Source organism: Perna viridis, chromosome 13, assembly GCF_037379345.1.
Source record: "Perna viridis isolate PV_CMFRI_1.1 ecotype Kerala chromosome 13, ASM3737934v1, whole genome shotgun sequence".
Classification (NCBI taxonomy): Eukaryota; Metazoa; Mollusca; class Bivalvia; order Mytilida; family Mytilidae; genus Perna; species Perna viridis.
Genome location: NC_142457.1, coordinates 12,290,141 through 12,310,854, shown reverse-complemented (window position 1 = coordinate 12,310,854; position 20,714 = coordinate 12,290,141). Strand labels below are relative to the sequence as shown.

At 32.2% G+C, this 20,714-nt stretch overlaps 1 protein-coding gene across 2 annotated transcripts in view; it reads left to right on the top strand.

Annotated features, from left to right (window-relative positions):
* Positions 1-20,714, top strand: part of LOC148599614 (chitin synthase chs-2-like) — a 29,931-nt gene that overhangs the window by 7,001 nt on the left and 2,216 nt on the right. For both annotated transcript variants that reach the window (XM_088559525.1, XM_088559524.1), the window contains exons 3-16: positions 570-752; positions 2,162-2,552; positions 2,975-3,942; positions 5,832-5,931; positions 6,529-6,701; positions 10,604-10,683; positions 12,434-12,542; positions 13,744-13,897; positions 14,445-14,658; positions 16,384-16,584; positions 17,077-17,474; positions 18,406-18,570; positions 19,352-19,611; positions 19,830-20,038. In XM_088559525.1, the coding sequence (XP_088415651.1) occupies positions 570-752; positions 2,162-2,552; positions 2,975-3,942; positions 5,832-5,931; positions 6,529-6,701; positions 10,604-10,683; positions 12,434-12,542; positions 13,744-13,897; positions 14,445-14,658; positions 16,384-16,584; positions 17,077-17,474; positions 18,406-18,570; positions 19,352-19,611; positions 19,830-20,038 (3,605 nt within the window). The remainder of the gene's footprint in view (positions 1-569; positions 753-2,161; positions 2,553-2,974; positions 3,943-5,831; positions 5,932-6,528; positions 6,702-10,603; positions 10,684-12,433; positions 12,543-13,743; positions 13,898-14,444; positions 14,659-16,383; positions 16,585-17,076; positions 17,475-18,405; positions 18,571-19,351; positions 19,612-19,829; positions 20,039-20,714) is intronic.

Here is a 20,714-nt window from a genome sequence, read left to right as displayed (position 1 = left end):
GAGTTGTGTCCCTTACCCGAGGTATACCTCTTTAAATAGATGTATGGTACATTTCATCTTACGTCAATCTATATTGATCTTTCAAAGCCAAAGCCAATAGCTATTGGTAATACCCGAAGAATAAAAACAAACAAACAAACAAACAAAAAAAACCCAAGCAAAAACAAAAAAACAAAAAACAAAACAAAACAAAAATCTGTGTTCATATGATTGTTTCTGTTATATAAATTTAATTCGATTCATTTTGATTTATTTGTGTTATTTTGTCACTGTTTATTTAGTTTGACATGATTTAAGCATACCGTGAATTGTTCCCCTGTCGATGATTTTTTTAGAATATATGTTGTACCATGTAGTGCCTATACTTAGATCCGCTAAACGTTTGTGTGGATGTTTACAGGCTGAAGAAGGAATATCTTAAAATGCTACGCTACAAGTTTTTGCAAATAAGATGATAGGAGGTAGCAATCTTCAGAATGACTAAGTATTTTCTGCCTTTTTGAGTTATCATTGATTTTGACGAAAAAAAAGAAATAAAATATTTTTTCTTGTGATTTATTTAAATTCAGCTATGAAAACAAGGCCTTTGAGCGGCCGGTTGACGACAATTTTGATGACATTGGTGTATTCGAAAAGGAGAGTAGTGATTCTGAGTCAAACCATGATGAGCCAGTGATCAATGAAGAGGAAGGAAAGGTTAATGGCAAGATCATGAACGGAGATGCCATCAAAGGAGACGAGAAGAAAAAGAAGTAAGTTAAAAAATATGACAAGTTCTAAGCAGCTGATGTACAATTGTATTACCTAGTAATAATCACTGATAGCGTTATAAATATTTACCACTCGGTTCAGGAGGTATTCATGAAACAAATATATTGACCTTTTTTTTACCACGAAATATATTTTATTTTCATTTATATGCTGCCTATATATATGAACATTTTGGCCACTTGATGGTAATATTATTAAAAGATAAAAAAAATTGGGTATCGAAATTATATAAAAAAAATCATATTTTCGTTTCTTTGCCATGGTTACCATATTCAAGGTCGTTTGTCTGAAAATAGAAAAAAAATAACACTTGTCAAATTTCCGTATATGCTATGGGGTTAACATTCGTTACATTCAAGGAATCAAGTTGCAAATCAGAATTCACTAAAAATAGCATTTTGACGATGAAAAAATAGCAATTTTTGAAAGATACTTTTAGACTCTTTTTGAGCAAGAATTTTTACAGTAGTATTACAACTATGACAAGTTACTGTATTTGATATCAAAATGTTTATGTTAATAATTGCAGAACAAAGTTACTAAATAAATTCATTAATGGGTTAAATTGAAACAGAGCAATTGCAAATGGCACGGAATATCCTTTATAGTATTTGAGTAAGAACTGTATTGTATGCATTAACATGCATGGATGAACGGATGACTTCATAAAATAATAATAAAAAAAACAATATAAGACACTTGTGTTTTCCATTTTTTTTCAAAACAAATTATTGTCGTTAAGTATTGTTCTGGTTACAAACAGGCAGGGGTGATTCATCATATCTTATGTTAATTGATAATCAATGAAACTATAAATACACTTTTGAGGTCCTAAAGCCACTCTTCCTATGGTCATGAGCTTGGATTTGCTACTTATATTTAAATATTTTTTTTACCAGTTACAGTATAAAATTTGACAGGAAGTTTTCCTGTACTTTTTTCTGAAGTGGAACATAACCAAAAATTAAGTGTTAATATCTCCAGTGGACAACTTTCATTTGCACTCCCTATTTTTGTCTACAGTTTCTAGAAGACCTACTAAAGAATTTGCAATAAAAAAAAATTGGGATCTCCTATATATCTTGAAATAATGGTTATAGTGTAAAAGTTCCCGTATATTTTATGTCGTAGAACATTACGAAAATCTAAGTTTTAATATCTTGACTACTTATTATATATGAATTACTTATATTTGCACTTATATTTCCTAATATAGTTTCTATATGGGCCTACAGAAGGATATGGAAATAAAATATTTGGGATTAAAAAAACACGAATTACCCATTATAAGCCTTTGCTTGGTTTTCAGGCAGAGCTGTACTTAATACATATACTTAATCTTTAGTCGCCTTAACAAACATATGAAAAGTTTATCTTTTTTTTTCCACAGAGATAAGGTGGATGCTTGGGATGTGTTCAGAGTGACGTCGGAGGACAATGTGTCATCGTCAGACATCTCGTGCTGGAACCTCGTTTTCAAAGTTGCAAGAGTATTGATGATACTGCTTTTTGGTTTGATAGTTCTGACGTCTGCTGTTTTGTCAAAAATAACATTCACCTTAATGATCTCTAACATAAATGTTCCACCATCAGCAGCTAACGGAACAAAATTACGAACATTTTTTAACAAACTGACGTTCGATAACAATTCAACGGAAGTGACGTGGATTTGGGCGTTACTTGTTGCAATGGTTTCGCCTTACTTTTTTACATTATGCAAATGTCTTCGGAAATTGTGTTTTAAAAAGACAAGTCCTCTCAAGCTTTTGCCTCTGATTATTGTAAGTAAATCTTAACATTGAGTGAATTAAGCGTATATATAGTGGAAATTAATATAAAATGTGTTTACAGTCTTCGGTGTAGAAGAATAACATATCAATAGTTATTCACTATTGTAAAATTCGGATAAACGTTGAACATTATTTTATGTGAATCTACATATCTACATTTCTATAGTATGACATTTAAAAAAAAAAAAAAGAAAAAAAAAGAAAAAAGAAAAAAATGATGTAGTGGCATTGTACCGTGTCTTGATTTCGTTGATAATACATCAAAAAGAGTTTTTTAAATCCTCCATTATTTAGAGCATAACGAAACCCTCTTTCTTTTTTCCCGTTTAAACACCCTATATGAATAATACATTTTCATTATAAAACTAAAATACATTTGTCTGTAAGTATTGAAATATGTTTTTGTCTTTCAGTCTTTGCTTGCTGAAACTCTCCACTCTGCTGGACTTTTCCTGCTAGTATTCATAGTTCTTCCGAACTTTGATCCACTAACAGGCATTTTGATTACGTTGAATATTGCAACAGTTCCAGGAGTGCTAAAAATAGTGTTCCCACAGAGAACAGTTCGAGACGACCTAATGCCAAATAGAAGTGTGACAATAATCCGTTCTATGAACATCCTAAGTGTACTGTTTCACTTAGCTGGATTGGGTTTTACGGCCTATTATAGTTACAGGCTAGAACCAGAGAACACATCTTTAATTGCCATAATAGTTTTAGCAGGAATTTTTACCTCTATAAATTGGTGGGAAAACTTCATTCCAACAGGTGAAAAGGAGTCGAGTGGATTACGTCAATTAAAGAGAAAATTCAATAGAGGTAAAACTAAGATCGTATGTATTTCGATCTCTTGGAAGATCATTCTAACACTTTGTATAATGCCAGTTGTATTAGTCGACCCAAGCTGTGGACAGAGCTGCATTGACTTTCTGTTTATAAGGACATCGACCACAGATGGACCCGAAATTCACAACGACATTTTGAATACGAAACTAACAGATATTAGAGATTTCTGCGAAAATTTTAACTGGGTTCCATTCATGATTGCTATCGTCCATGTGTTAATGAATGGTGTTTGTTACAAGTTTTCGAAAGCAGCCTGTAAGGTGATTGGTCAGAGACTTGCGTTTGGATTACCTCTAGTTCTTACACCACCAATTGCGCTTTCGTTTATCTTGGCGTTTATGTCGACGACAACTGTATACGTCAGCAGTTGCAAGCTGTCCTTTCCCATGTGGGATGGTGACGTCAGAATCATTCAGGATCATATATCAGATTATTGGTTGATGATAGTAAGCGGATTATTGAGCTACGTTTCATTTCTTCTTGTCACTAACCATGTATGGACACCACGTAAAGAAAGATTACAACCGACAGATAAGTAAGTCGCATTAAATAAAAAACTCAAGAAAATAGACGTCTTCAAAGTTCTTCAAACATACACGCATAGAAGAAGCAATAAAAGCCTTTGAAAAAGGAACTACAGGTTTTTACATGAATGAAGATTAAAGATCGGGTTATCTTTCACAAGTTGCAGAAATTGAAGTCTTTTGTCACGAGTAGAGTTCACCTGAGTGAAATGACCAAGAATTATTCTAACAAGTGAATGATAAACCGATATTTTATCTGCAACGAGAATAAATACCTGTTTCTTTCGTGAAAACATATATTTTGTTTCCCTTTCCTTGAGAGCGCTGCTTTTTCTGAGAACCTGTTATTCCTTTTAAGAGTAATCAAGGGAACCGAAGTTATAGCGGTAATCAAAAGAATATAATCCAGGGCCAAAAACCTGACATGGAAAACAGAAATACACAACAAAGAACATAAAGTAACTAAAATCATACATAGAAAGTAGCAAGAGCAAATGAGCAAATCGGACTCCACTAAAAACTGAGAGCATGGACCAGGTGCACCAGTAGGTTAAGCGTCCTCTGCGTTTCTAGAAACCCCCGCCGAGTGGCTCATAGAAAGTCAAGTCCGGGGTAGACGAAAGAAGAATAGTCAATAATTTTCCTTTACCATATATAATGGTATATAAATAAAAATATGCTGTCGATTAAAAATTCCAGCATTTGGTAAACATCTTCTGTATATTTGGAAGATGATTTGGAATTATTTTTTTTACAAAGTATGATGAATCTCTACTAAGAACTATATATATTTTTCCAGGTGTATCATCTGTTTTGGTAAACAAGATTAAGATAGGGGTTCATCCAACTATTTATTTTTTTATTTCACAAGCATGAGTAGCACATTGTTTACAATTTGTTGTACGACAAAAAAGTGGTTTATAAACGAATCAAACACTATTTGTAAATACAAATGCATACTTCAATGTTATTAGACATATGACATATAGATATTGTGATAATCATACCCAAAATCGATGTATCTTTCATGAACGTTTAAACAATAATCTTCATACACAGTCATACATAGTTAAATCAATATGCAATTTTTAAAACATTCCCTAAATTTAAAAAAAATGTAAGTAGAGTTATAGCTCTTATTACATTTATCCAAACACGAGTCGGTTTGTAGCCTAAGGCTGTTTAATTGGGAAGTAAGTGGGTTCACTTGAGAATGAATTTTGACCTCTTTCTAGGTTGAATTTCTAAACATGGCAAAAGAACGTAACCAATCTACATTTTTGTTAAATATGAAATAAAGTACAACAACATTAACACATTATACTTCTTAGTGATGGTTGAGTTACGACAAATTTAATGTAGAAGAAAAACTCAAGTATTTGCAGAAATAGCTATATTTTGGTACGAAATTTATCATTTTATAAAATTTTCATTCCTGCAGTATTGAAGACCCACCAAATCTTCAGAAATTCCGATAAAATTTCAGAATAGTAAAATATTACATTGTTCTATATTGCCACAGAAATTTGTTTGTCACATAGTATGAACAATTTACTCTCTGATTTTGTAAAATTTAAGAAAAATAGCTATTATGACCAATGACTATAACCAAAATGTGTAATACAGATTAGTTATAAATATAGGCAATTAAGCTTTAGGTTTAACTCTTTAGTTCAGCTGTGACTTAAACACTAACTTCACGAAAATGATTTGGCAAATTTACCTGTAAATGTACATGCACCTCAAAGGTAAAAGTTTGGAGGGGGGGTGGGCAACATAATTACTATTTGATCGCTAGCCATGGATCTTTCAATACAATTCGTAATTCTGAGTTAAAATATCCTGTTTTCTTTGTGATCTCAATTATTTGTATTAATTTTAATATTTCGTTCTCTTCAAGGTTATTTGTGAAACCGTTGTATTGCGGAATGATGCTTGATCAATCAATGCTTCTGAACAGAAGACGTGTAGACGATGAGTTCATGTCTGCCGAGGAGAGAGTGAGTACAATTTAGATACATGCCTACACTTCTCTTCCATTTGAATCAGCTAACGTGTTCGTTCGCTTTTTGCGTAATAGGAAATATACATAATGACATCATGACTTGCGTTCCATACTACATCCATGAATATTTTCGGAAAACGATGACTGGTTGATATATTCCAAATGTTTGGAACCATCTCTCTGTAACGGTGACATTGGTTTGATGGTTTTGGTTTAAATAAAGTAGATAGAATTAGTGTTTTTTCCATTGAGATTGAGACAACTAAACATATAGATATCTCAAATTACAATTTTTATTACGGGATTGTTATGGCATACAATATGACAAAAAAATTCAAATATCATTTATGGTCAGTTTTCTATTTGCAAGATTTCCATAGTTATGCAATGATCAGAACAGGAAATACTTTAAAACTGGCTTCTCAGAAATAAGTTTAATTCTTTGATCATATGGTGATTAAAATTGTTATTAGAAGTTGTTAAAAATTGTTAGAAATGCAAAACTTAATAATAGAACATGTTCAATCTTTGAAATACAAATTTAAATAATATAATAACCTAAAATTTTGTTTACTGACAACTATCGTTAAAGCACAATGCCAAAGTGGAAAATACCATTCCAATTCCTGACCTTCCTGACGACGTCGACCCAACAGAGGACTGGTCAATTCTTCGGAAAGATGACACGCCAATGTTGTACATGTGCGCTACTATGTGGCACGAGACGGAAAATGAAATGACACAGATTTTGAAATCCCTTTTCAGGTAGTATTTAATTCCGTATTCAAAATTTAATAGCAGATATCAAATCAACCCTTTATGTTTCATATTACTTCTTTTTTCTTGTACCCTTTTAAGTACACATGTTTAAAATGCTATTAAATACGGAATTTTAGTTCTCCATAAATTCATTTTTTTAAATGAAAATTATTCACTGAAGAAATTAAATTGCTAAATAAAAAAGGAAATTTTTTTATATTATACTTGTATTTAACACGTAAAGTTGTCACCTGTTTAAAAAAAGAATCAATGTAGGATAATGAAGGATAATCAATTTGGTAATATTCGGTGCTTTTACACTGTTCAAATTTGTCATGGTCATATTTCTTTATTGGTAATTTTCGGGCACTCATAAGGAATGATTGGTAAGGCTGGGAACGTTATTTTCGTAAAGAATTTATCTGTTGACTGTTTGGCCTTCCCTATCTTAACAAAAACATTATTCGATGTGTATTTAATCATCGAAGCTAGAGAATTTTTCCCGAGGCTGGTTTTGTTCGCAAACGCTTAACAGCTTACGATAATATATTTGCCTGATACTGTTTTCAAGTCTCTGGATGACAGTAGAAGCCGGATACTGATACTTGAGGGAATGAATGAGTATATGGGACCCTAGTTGATAATACAACCATTTATCTTAACAAGAATATGGGATAACTATAAAGAATTTTATCTTGCACGGGGTTAAGAGTTTAGGTTTTGACACTGTGTCATTACGAAATGAACATTGGGGTCATGAACTTTAAATTATTACAATACAAACACGTATTCACTATTATCATTTGACTATAGATGTGTAAATAAAATAAGGTAGTAGACCTAGGGTAAGGGACACACCTCTTACAAATCATTTGAGCGTTTGTATTCACCACTTTCTACCAATCTCATGCAACTTGGACTCTTTTCATTTTGTTTCAAAGGGAAGCTTGAAAGGCTTTGGTGAAATTGTATATGATACAAACATATCACTGATTTCATCAGATATGTCCCTTACCCTAGGTCCTTAACACATGTATTTCAATACATGATAAGGTTTTTTTTTTCTTTTTTTTCTTGTAGTTCAATTTAATTAACATTGCCCCTCCACATAAAGTGAACACAAACCAATATAATTTTTCCATTTTGCAGTCATCTAAATAACTATTTATCTTTCATTCTATTATTCTATCTGAACTAGATAGTGTGGGTCGTTTGCAAAGAATGAAAAAAAATTTAGTCGGTTCCGTGTATTGTGGGAAATGTTTTATATCAATAATGACATAATAATTTTAGACAGGAGATTATTCATCATGAAAACTATTTTCTTATAAATGAAATGGAAATAGTTTTGATGCAATGTTTTTTTCCAATTAATAAAAAAAAAAAAAACAAATGGAATAATAGAATGTTTTACTAGTTTTATCATAAGACCTTCTTGAAAAAAGTAAGTGTAATACAATACAAAGAAGCTCTGATTCATGATTTGTCACTTAATTGAGAAAAAAGTACGCAACCTTACCGTGTTCTAGGATTATATGTCAATTTTACACATGAAAATGATTTTTTTTCAAACTCCTGCAATCCACTAATCCGCTGCAGTATCAAAATGTATATATAAATACATGTACTATATGCGTATAAGTATTATAGAATATAAATGCACTGAAAATATGAAAGAATATTCAAATATTTTGTTTACTGAAGAGGAATTAAAAATGTATGTGTGAACAAAAAAAAAAACATAAAAGCGTTTAGATCGTTTTCATGCCATATAAATATCGGAAAAAATTCTGAATAATCAAAACAAAGAGACAACCTAAAGACATCAAATTCCAAATACATGGCAAAAAATTGAAAACATGATTGACGGACAATTTCCATATACAACGCAGAGTTGTGGAGAATTTGATAACAAATGTATATCTAGAAATATACAGGATAAGGAAAACGATTTAGCACAAGAAAATATTAAGCATGTGCAATACAAACTTTCGGCAAAAATACGGAAGTGACATCATCTGCCAAGAAAGGGATAAAAAGAGGAATAATGAGCTGTTATGGCATATTTTTGCTGACTGACGGACGACATCTGACGTTTAGTGATATACAATGGAACTAAGCAATTGCTCATACAATTACACTCCAAATGTACATAAAACTGCGTCACATGGGGTTTATAATGCAACATGGTGCAACACGCGTTCAGTATGATTTGAAGTGAGTGGGATTTTTGGATTATGAAAACACCGAAATTATCAGGATGACATGCATAAATTATGCATTCTCGTAGAACTAGGAAGTATAACAATTTTGATTTATTTTTATTGATAACCTATGACCATTGATCAGTAATACCTTAATCGATTTTTATTTCAATGAACACGATAAAGAATCTTTTATTGTAAATCGTCATTGTAATCTTATTGACACGTTTGTTGAAGGATTTTGTCTCAAGGCATTACTTTATTGGATGACACGTATAAATATTTCTATACCAGTCTCTATACGAATCAAGCAGTTGGTGAAACATGGTAGAAAATCCAAACTTTAAAATATAGTTCATCTATCAATACTTATGATGAATTACCATTCATAAAAACATGATCAGTATGGACAAGTCAGGAGCTGGTAACGCGGTCAAAAGCATGTTTTGAGGACGGTTACCCTACCGGTGCACCTGGTCCATGCTTCCAGTTTTTAGTGGAGTCCGAGTCGCTAATTTGCGTTTGTTACTTTGTATGTATGATTTTAGTTACTTTATGTTCTTTGTTGTGTATGTCTGTTTTCCATGTCTAATCTTTGTCCCTGGATTGCATTCTTTTGATTACCGATATAACCTTGGTTCCCTTGATTACTCTTAAATCATGTTCTAGTAGAACTCTCCAATTATGATTATGTAAAAATCCGAACGAAAAGACAATATTGAATGAAAACAGCGTGATAGCTTTTTCACGTAGCGTAAATACTTCAGATTATCTTAATTTTGCCTTGTCCTTAAAGAGACTTTTTACTTAAGATAAGAAGTTGTTGCATTACATCATTAGGATATTAAAGTATTTGACATGTAATGCTTTTATCACCACTGAAATTTAAGACATATGTCTGCGTTGCATGGAAGCTCTGAATGATAACTTAAACACAATTCAAACTGTATAATTATATACATGCACTAGACTTCCTGGTTCTCTGTGAATGTAATAGCTGTATGACCCTCTGCTCTTAATTTTGATATGCAAAAAAGAAATACTGAAACTATAATTAATAAAAATATATTCACGCCATGATGACTTTTAAAGCCAGCATACATTTTTTATAAATTTATACAAACAACATTTTAATACATATGTACCAAAGGTCCAAAGAAGTACAAACTTATTTTACCGTGACTAAATGCAATTCAAGAAAACGAAGCGGTGTGTTTGCCTTTCAATTTGTCTGTGGAAAACTGTATTTTAACCTAGATTTAACCCATCATTTCGTTTGTAATGCCTCTACCAAGTCAAGAATGTTGCTATTCCGGCGATTTTATATCTATTTTATCAATTTATTTTAGACTCATATTGATTATTGATCGGATTAGTATTCGGTTATTTTGTCGATCGCTTATCGACAGGCTTATTTTGATATTATTTTAATAACTAGTTTTCATTTTATCAATACCATAGAACTAACTATTGTTTTGTATGTCTTAATTGTCTTTTTTCGTTTTATTGTCCTATAAACAAATGTTAACACGTTAACCTAAATCAGGCATTCAAAAAAGTAATATCAATTATGGTAACAAGTGTCCAACTGAGTTTTGACAGATTAAAGACTTCTCTAAGACAAATTTTTAAAAATGAGTATATGAATACATGATCATATATGATTAACAAAATGTTAACATCAATAAAATGCCTATTTTGTAGAATGGATGAAGACCAGTGTGCAAGACGCCATCTACAACTGTTTCTAGGAATTAAAGATCCGGATTACTACGAGTTTGAAGGTTCATATTAATATAATATATGAATATAATTCTTTGAACTTGTTTGATATCAAACGGCTTATACATCCTGACTCCATTTGCCAATGCTGCTTCATTTGATTTGATGGTTTTATTATTTGTGTTTGTGTATTAAGTAGCTGTCCTTGTAAGAATCATGCAAAATCTGAAAAATGTGATACACCCTAAAAAAGGCTACATATTTTTATTTTTTAATTAAGTTGTTTTATGGATCTATACTATGAAATGTGTAATTATTCATTCAAATCTGCCTGCTCTTAGGAGATAATCAACATTGAAAATCCAGTAGATTCTATTGCATTTACAGAGTTATCTCCCTTAATTTTGAAATCTACAGTGCATTCTATACAATTTTTATCTCCTAAGAGCACGGGTTATATGAAAAACCACATGCTAATTTCTGTTTACTATGACATTTCAAACAAAATATCAAAAGTAAAAATATGTAGGCTTTTTACCCATGAATCACATTTTGCATGATCCTTAGCTGGAGTGCTACTTAATGAGTACAATACACAATTTAGAAATACAAAATCAAATATTTTATTGTTTAAATCTAAAATTATGAAAACTATTATTATAAAGAAGCATAACAAATAGAAACAAATGAAATAGTAATTAATTCAGAATTCATAGAATTAGAATTATCTTAAAAGATCAAGAATCATACAATGGGTGAGACATGGTATAAAAAACCACCATTTTGTAAGTTTAATTTGCCTGATTCCTACAAAAATTTACACTTAAAAAGACATGATAAAAATCTTCTGATTTGAACAAAATACTGTATTGAGAGTACTTTCAAATGTTTTAAAAAGTTTTTTTTTAATTAGTGATCATTGTAGTTTAGTCTATTTCAACAATCATTATAAACCACGTGTCTTAAGATAATCATGCCAAACAAAGATTTGAACTTGAAATGACCAAAAATACGAAAGCGTATTAGGGCCATCCTTTTTTTTCCAAATTGTCCACTTTAATATTGGAAATATGAACATTAAACTTGGAATTATCAACATTAAACTTGGAAATTCCAACTTTAAATTTTAAAATTCCAAGATTAATGTTGATATTTCCATGATTAAAGCTGATAATTAAAAAATTATTGTTGATAATTCCAAGATTAACATTGGAAATTCCAAGATTAAAGTCGACAATTTGAAAAAAAAGGACCCCCTCATGAGCATTATCACCGTTAGGAAATGAACGTCCTATTCTAACAAGGCTTATCGCCACAAAAGTTTAAGAATGTTTCAGTATGAGAATATTCTTTACTTCAATGGTAACTATGATACAGGAAATGAAGAACTAGGGTTCGGTGACTTGCAAAATAAGGAGGGCGTACAGTTATGCTTTAGTGTTTTGCATTCATTTCAACTATTTTTCCCGAAAAACGGGATGACGCGTGCTCGGCGCGCCATGCCTGGATCCGCCATTGGAAACCTCAGGTAAAGTCTTTGATATTGATAAGGTAGCGAACAGTTATGAATTTTCTCAGTAATTTTTTTAGATTTTGCAGCAAAGGGGCCTATTGAAATCAAAAGAATTCAAACGTTTATCGGTTTGCGCAATGTAGTTGTCTTTTGTCCCGTTTCTCAAATGAGATACAAAACGTATCACCTGTTCAAAGCATTAAAAACTTCGAATAAGGTGTTGTCTGAAATTTACATTACTTTTAATCTGAAAAAAACGTTTCTATGGTAACTATTTTACAATGTTTTATGTATTTTAGCTCATATATTTTTTGATGACGCCTTTGAGTATCACAACACAGAGGACTACGAATACCAAGCGAATGACTATGTCAAAATGTTGTTCTCCTGTATGGACTTGGCGGCCAGGTAAGCAAATGACTATGCCAAATGTTGTTCTCCAGAATGGTCTGTGTGTCTAGTAAAACATGTCAAAATGTTGTTCTACTGTAATGACTTAACTGCCAAAAAGAAATGACTATGTCAAAATGTTCTCCTGATTTGCTTTGAATATATTTAATAGGTAAATAACAAAATGGCTTTCTGGTTTTGAGAGTATACACCATTTTATTGCCATAGGATAACAATTAAAAATATGATTTTCATCAGAATTTATTATAGTTTTGGCAAACACATTTTTAACATCGTTTGAAACCTGAAACCATTTACCGAGAACAAAATCATTGTGAAATTAAAAAGTTTCCCATTACACCTAATACAAAATTTAAACCTTTCATTACCTTATTTTTTGTAGAAGTGCTCAGGTGAACGGAATAGCTCAGATAAATGTAAACAAAAATATAAACCATGTGCTTTTGGTATAGTTTAGCTTGACGTTTGTTCAATCCATTGAAGGGCTTTGATCTTATATAGGTCATCGCATGTCATGCTTAAATTACCAAAAGTACAGGGATTTGGTTTTGTTTATATTCAAATATTTTTTTTAAAGCTTTGACAAAAATCTTATTTTGAAAGAACTTTTTTCATAATCATATAGAAATCAAATGGACTAAGATTGTTATTTGGATTAATCAATCTAATTTAAATTTATCAAAATGTTCTTCAGTGTTTGCATTGGCATTCATCTTAGATAATGAATATTGCTATGTCAAATGTGTTGTTCTTTATAACCACTATGAAGCAACGTAGGGGAAACTGTCAACTTTTGTGCATATAATCTTGCATTTAGGCAAAAAAAATGCATGTTGTATGAACAGTGTAGCCAATAAAAATGACTATATTTACCCTGAAAAAAGCATGTCATAATGTTTCAATTTATGCTACATGAATCAGGAAACATATAAACATCTATGATGAAATATTAAGAGTAATCAGAGAAACCAAATTCTAACGCAAATTAAAAAAGTGTTATCCAGGGAGAAAAAACAACCATGGAATACAGACACAAACAACAAAAAACATAAAACAGACAAAAAAGTAAATGAGCAACTTTTGACCTTACCCATAAATTTGATACTATTTTACTGGTTAACCAGATCTTGAAAGGTTTGTGTTTTCCCTTGTTATTAGATATACATACAATAACATATGTATTACAATTTATATCTAGCGCTGTCCACAACACCATGATGAAAATTCCTCCGCCAACAAAAATTCCTACGCCATATGGTGGTCGTCTGATTTGGCGCATGCCTGGTGGGAATAAGATAATTGCACATCTGAAAGATAAGGCTAAAATACGTCATCGAAAACGATGGAGTCAGGTAATAAGTTAGTCATGGGAAAGTACATGTAATATGGAAGAGGATTTTATCATATAGTATACATGTACATAGCATCAAAAGTGTGAAAATGACTTGTTAATACAAAACACACCAATTTTAAACATTAAGGGGTAACACCTTGGGGAAGAACTTTTCGAGCATTCAGTTGAAACAGAGCGATGAAATCAGTCCAAGTTACTTAGATGCTTACATGCTTTTAAAATACATTTATAATAGTTTACACAAACGTACATATGATATGTAAAAGTTATGCCCCTTAACCTTTTTATACCTTTTCAGCGAAAGATTTATTTTTTTGTAAAAAAAAACAGTGTAAGAAAGGTGCCAGTTTTCGTAGTTATCTTGATTCGATTAAACCTCGAATTCAACTTCCAATAGAAAGGAAAGTAAATGTTTCAATTGCTAAAAGATAATTTACGAATTCATAACCCAGCCAACTATGTTATAAAAATTCCCTTGCGAATGCGAATTTTAACATTTAAATTTATAGAAACGTAATGACGTTCTTCCCTTTCTTTTGTTCTAGGTCATGTACATGTATTATTTCCTCGGTCACCGATTGATGAACCTGAAAGACAAAACTAAAAAGCAAAAGGAAAAGATAGCCCAGAATACTTTTCTGCTTGCTTTGGATGGTGATGTGGACTTTCAGCCGTCAGCTGTTCAGTTATTGGTTGATAGGATGAAGAAAAACTTAAATGTTGGTGCCGCTTGTGGTCGTATTCATCCCATTGGATCAGGTTTGATTCACTTTTAGGTTCCAGTCCACATAGAATGAACAAACTGCTTATGATAGAGGTGATTCATGGTGTAGAAAAACCCACCAAACAAACGAAAGTTTTTCGATGTACATATTCTGTACTTTTTCATTACAATTGTCCTTTCTGTATTCAGATCTGCACCTTTGAGAAAACTCTACTGTCATGCCCAACCACATGTAAAATCATCCGAATCAAGAACGATAAAGTGCAAATTTCATGCACAATCTATTTCATTTTTATTTCGAAATTACAACAACTGAAATACAAAACAAGACTGGTCATGTGGTCTGTAACTGTTTCTAAATGAAAAATATTAAATTCCATGGGTTTTGAAATGCATGAATCACCTTCTGTCTGATTTTTTTTAGGTTTTTTTGTTTTTAGGTTACAGACCACCAATTCAACCAATGAGCATTTGGAACGTACGCAAAAATAGTCCTACGCAGAAATTACCTCTGTTCCTCATAGTGCTGTGAAAAAAGTTCTCATCTTATTTAAAAAATTTAAACAGTTTCTGAAAGGAAAAATATTTCTATACATTTTATAGGTGCATTTTGCTTCTTGTGATGTTAAGCCTAATCTCCATAATGATTTCTAAATATACCCCTATCTTGTGAAAACACTGGGATTTCCCGTGCTATTTATAGACCCTTCACTTCCGGTGACCAGTACTGCACTGCAAGTCTGCTAACCCCACATGCTACTCTGAGGATTGTGAGCTGACATGTGTAGAATCATGTTGATATATAGTCCTCTGCAGGTTAAAGTTAAGGTGAAGTCCAGAGAAGCCATTGAATATTGTGAAATTAGTATAGAAGCCTATGGGAAGTGGAATTAGTGGTTTCTAGCCTTTATTATAGGATTAAACTGTGAGTGAATGGTCCGATTTTACACATCGATAAATTCTGGAAAAACAATGTTTAATTCCTATAATTCCGTTCACTAACTATCTGAAATATATCCATATTTTTCTTGTAGACTCTCATTTAGTGAAATTGACATCCAAAACTGACATTGCAAATGGCGGCATTTATGCGACAACGTGACATGGTTGTCAATTTCAATATTCAAAGTATTTACGGGCTACTAATCATATATTCTTTCAAAAATTGTTTTTTTTTTGATATACAGTGCGGAAAATGGATGGAATAAAGTAGATAATACAGTTTTAAGCCTCTAAACGGCTCTACTATTTGTCGAAGCGATGATATACATGTTGTTTACGATATGTACATGGAATTTACATTATTGTAAAAACTGTCATCGATGATGTCGTAAAAAGTGAAAAACGAATCATATGCATAAAAAGGGCAAATGTTAATTAGATTCGACTTATTAGGAGATAAGGTTTGCATTTTAAATACTTCGACCTTAAAACGACTTATCTACTTTTGCGTGAATTCAAATGGTTGTAGTATTTTTTTTCTGTTAAGAACGCCTTTGGTGTGATGTGTCAGGATATTGTGTTGTTGTAAGACAAAAACTCTAAAATAGAAGCCCAGGGTTCGGGGATAATTCTCTAACACCAATGAGATTAAAATCTGAAATTAAAAGCATGTATATTAAAGTTTTTGAATACAAAATCAACGGGTCATAAGAACACTCAAAAGCTATTTACTTCGAAATTAAATATAAAAAAATACATTTACGTACTCCAGCAAATGGAAAAGGGAATACAGTCATTTTCTGTTTCGATTATAATAGGTCCCATGGTATGGTACCAGAAGTTTGAATACGCGATCAGCCATTGGTTACAGAAAGCAGCTGAAAATGTCATGGGTTGCGTTCTCTGCAGTCCCGGATGTTTTAGTCTGTTTCGAGGCCACGCTTTGATGGACGACAACGTCATGAGACGATACACAACTCCACCTACAGAGGCTCAGCATTACGTACAATATGATCAAGGTTAGTGACAATCAAACCATGGGTATGCATGTGAAAAGAACAGTTAGGTAAACTTTATATTTTAAAAACATTTTCTATATTAACGCAAAACTGATCTACATGAAGTAAATAAAAGCAAGCATAGTTTCAACAATGGGATTTTGAATTAAAAAGGGAAATAACTCTTGGTAAGATTTTGTCTGAAACTACAAAAAGAAATATTAGGTACAGTTATTCCTGTACACAATATATCGCCCTAGTACATTTTAAGTTTAAATATAGAGTAGAAGCGAAAATTATTTCAGAGATTTGTTGTTTTGTTTCAAGTTGTAAATAAGTAAACCCCTATTCAATCGACCAAATTTTATTACGATAAGTACTGTCTTCCGCACAAGTTCCAGCAATTGTTTTGCATTAACTAAAACATTGTTGCACTTTGAGCAATTGAAATATTAATCAAAGAATTTCTGTCCGTCCTTTCGATCGTGGTGAATTTAATTCCTTTTTTTGCAGGAGAAGACAGGTGGTTGTGTACACTTCTCCTGCAACAAGGCTACAAAGTAGAGTACGTCGCAGCATCCGATGCTTTGACCTATGCCCCAGAAGGATTCTATGAATTTTACAACCAGCGACGTCGTTGGTCCCCATCAACAATGGCGAACATCATGGACCTCTTGATGGACTGGAAAAACGTTACAGCCAAAAACGAAGACATTTCAAAATTGTACATTGCATACCAAATGTTTTTGATGGGGTCCTCAATTTTGACCCCTGGTACAATATTGTTGATGATCCTCGGTTCACTCTACACGGCATTTCCAACAATAGAACCTTGGACTGCTTTCGTTGTAAACCTGATACCAGTCGTTATCATGGTTGTTCTCTGTTTTGTGGCAAAAAGTGATGTTCAGGTAGGTAGTTAGCAGAGACGCTGACTTCTAAACATTTATGATCTTAAGTTATTATAACTTTTGTAATAAAATCAGAAATGTTCCTTTTTGTTGTTTTTTAATGATGCATGACACAACAAATCAATATTATACAAAAGTCTCAGAACGAGTTCGAGTCCCGCGGAGCGACCGATCAAAAATTTGCATCGCAAATTTGACAGTTCTAACATCGTTGGGATTTTTTCAGACCTTTCTATATATATATATAATCCTTTCCGATAAGTTTACCAATACTGTTGAATCCAATGTGTGAACATTATTAATAAAATGTATACGTTAATACCTCATGAAAGTCACATTTCGAAAATTAAACAAAAATAATAACAAAACAAAATCTACAACAAACAAAAAACCCACTTAACTTATATTAAACGGTTAATTTTTTTATCGTTGTTTTTGGCTATTTGAAGACTTTTTAAAATATTATTGTTGAATATTTAAGTGGCTGTCTTTGTAAGAATCATGTTACATCTGAAAAATGTGATACACCCTGAAGAAGGCTACATATTTTTATTTTTGTAATTAAGTTGTTTTATGGGTCTATAGTATGAAATGTGTAATTATTCATTCCAATCTGTCTGCTCTTAGGAGATAATCAACATTGAAAATCCAATAGATTCTATTGTATTTGAGTGTCATTTACAGAGTTATCTCCCTTAAATTGTGATCTCCTAAGAACGCAGGTTATATAAAGAACTGAATGTTTATTTCTATTTACTATGGCAATTCAAACAAAATATCAAAAATAAAAATATGTAGGTTTTTAACCCATGAGTCACATTTTGCATGATCTTTAGCTGGAGTACTACTTAATGATACAGCTTCGTGGGAGTATAGATTCTTGGAATTCGTACGTATTTTTGTTTAAAGTTTAGTATATGATTTTTTTCAGTTGAGTTATGCAGCTATTTTGTCGACTTTGTACTCCTTGCTTATGATGATAGTGATAGTGGGGTTACTACGGGAAGCAGTTGGTGCCAAGTTATGTTCTGTGACGACATTCTTCCTTGTATATGTTGCAGGTGTCTTTGTTATTTCTGCGATACTTCATCCTCAGGTAAAACTATTATTATCTTGACAGTTAATTTGCATGACTATGCACAGGTACAATACACAGGTAACTTAAAATGGAGTAACAACAAAATCAAAATTTATTACTGTAAACCGAAGCATGGAAATGGACCTTTGGTGTTGCGTTAGTCGTATTTACTGCATATCGCAAAAAATAATGTCAATAATAGAACAATTCAGATAGATCAGAATTCAAGTACATAGCCAAATCGTGAAAACTGGAAATATAGACGATCTATATACACAATGTACTAAACAGACTATTCAGTATCAGTCATTGTAAAAATCAGACAGGAGATGATTCATGCATTTCAAAAACGAAATGCACTTATTTAGAATCACTTACAGACCAAATAACTAGTCATAGTTTTTCATTTGGGTGTTGCGCTTTTTACATAAAATTTATAGTTTGTACATGAAATTAGCACTTTGTAAGATATATCGTTCTTAACGGTTTGATTTGGTGATTTTAATGGGAGATTAGAGAGTTGTTTTCTCAAAAGTATAGATCTAAATACAGATATGACTATTGTGACATAAAAATATAGCATATGTAGACCAAAAAAGCATTTTTTGCTCCGTGGGTTTTTCTACACCATGAATCACTTTACCATAGGCAGTAGCTAATTTTGTTGGACTGGCACTTAAGTACAATAATACAACAATGACGAGCTCTGTATATCGTTGCCAATCTTGTTTTCTTAAAATGTTCACTGTTTTATTGACTGCATATTGTTGACGATATAACTTGGTCTTTTTCGTCTCAGGAGTTTTGGTGTATTCTGCACGGTCTACTTTACTTCCTGGCAATCCCCTCGATGTCAATGCTGTTAATGATCTACTCACTCGGGAATCTGCACGTAGTATCATGGGGAACACGAGAAGCCAAAGTGCCAACGCCATCACAACAGAATCAGACTGCAAAACCTAAACAAAATGCAGTACAGAATTGGTTGGAAAGAATGGGAATTTCAGACAACAATAAAGCATCGTCTGATTATCAATTCTCGTTTGGGAATCTATTTAGGTAATTTGTTTGAAAAGGAATTAAGTATCTAATCAAATTTCTCGCTCAATTATGAAAAAAAGAACATCTAGGGACCAAGGGGTATACAAGATGCTCTTAAAACAATACCATGATTACAAATGTTTTAGTTTGCGATATTCTAAATCTATATATAGCAACTGAAAATCAACATGTTTCCTAAGAACAAAAAAAAAATCTATATATTTTATGTCATACAGATGCATGTGTTGTCCTCGATCAGACGTGCAAAGCGAGGACTCGAGACTCAGAGCGATATTAGAGCGTCTCGATGACATGGAAAATAAGATGACGGAAGTGACAACGTTCTCGCAGAGAGGAAGTATATCAGCTTCTAGCAAAACCGATAAAGACGAAGAACCTGCACCATTTTCTAAACAAGATGTAATCATGGACAGTGGTGAACGTGGTATGTTATTGTATTAATTTTTCTCTAATTTTTGTTCAAATTTACACTTTTTTTACAGACTTATTAGTCCTCGACACATAATTGGTTACCTCCATTGTATATCAGACGATAAAACATTAAAGAAACATAATCTTGCAGTACAACATTTGTTCACTCTCGATAATTAAATATTCAATATCAAAATGCACGACAAGCCTTGCGCTTTAAATTTACAATTAAACCATCTCAATGCAGAAATACCGTTCAAACTCGAGACTGTCTGCGTATAATAGGACTTTGAAAGAAAATGCAATATGGAAATCACACGAAGTCCATTATTATACTATATCTCTTGATAGTTTAATATAGATAGAAATCACACTCTTGATTTACTACATGACCTTATCAATCCGCTAGCGATCCAGGATGTGGAAAATAAAATCACAAAGCATTAGCAATATTCCATACAAACACACGAATAGTGTAAATGGGTTAGCACTGAGTGTGACAGAGCTTTAGCAGCTGTGGATTAGCAAATATATTACAAAGACAAAGAAATCACACGATGTTTTGCTACATGCAATTTAGTGTAATTCATGTTTTTGAAATATAAAGCAAATACACAAGAAATAATGGACATGCACCAACGCATAACACAAGTACAAAATGAATAAGTAATGTCGCATAAAGAAAATAA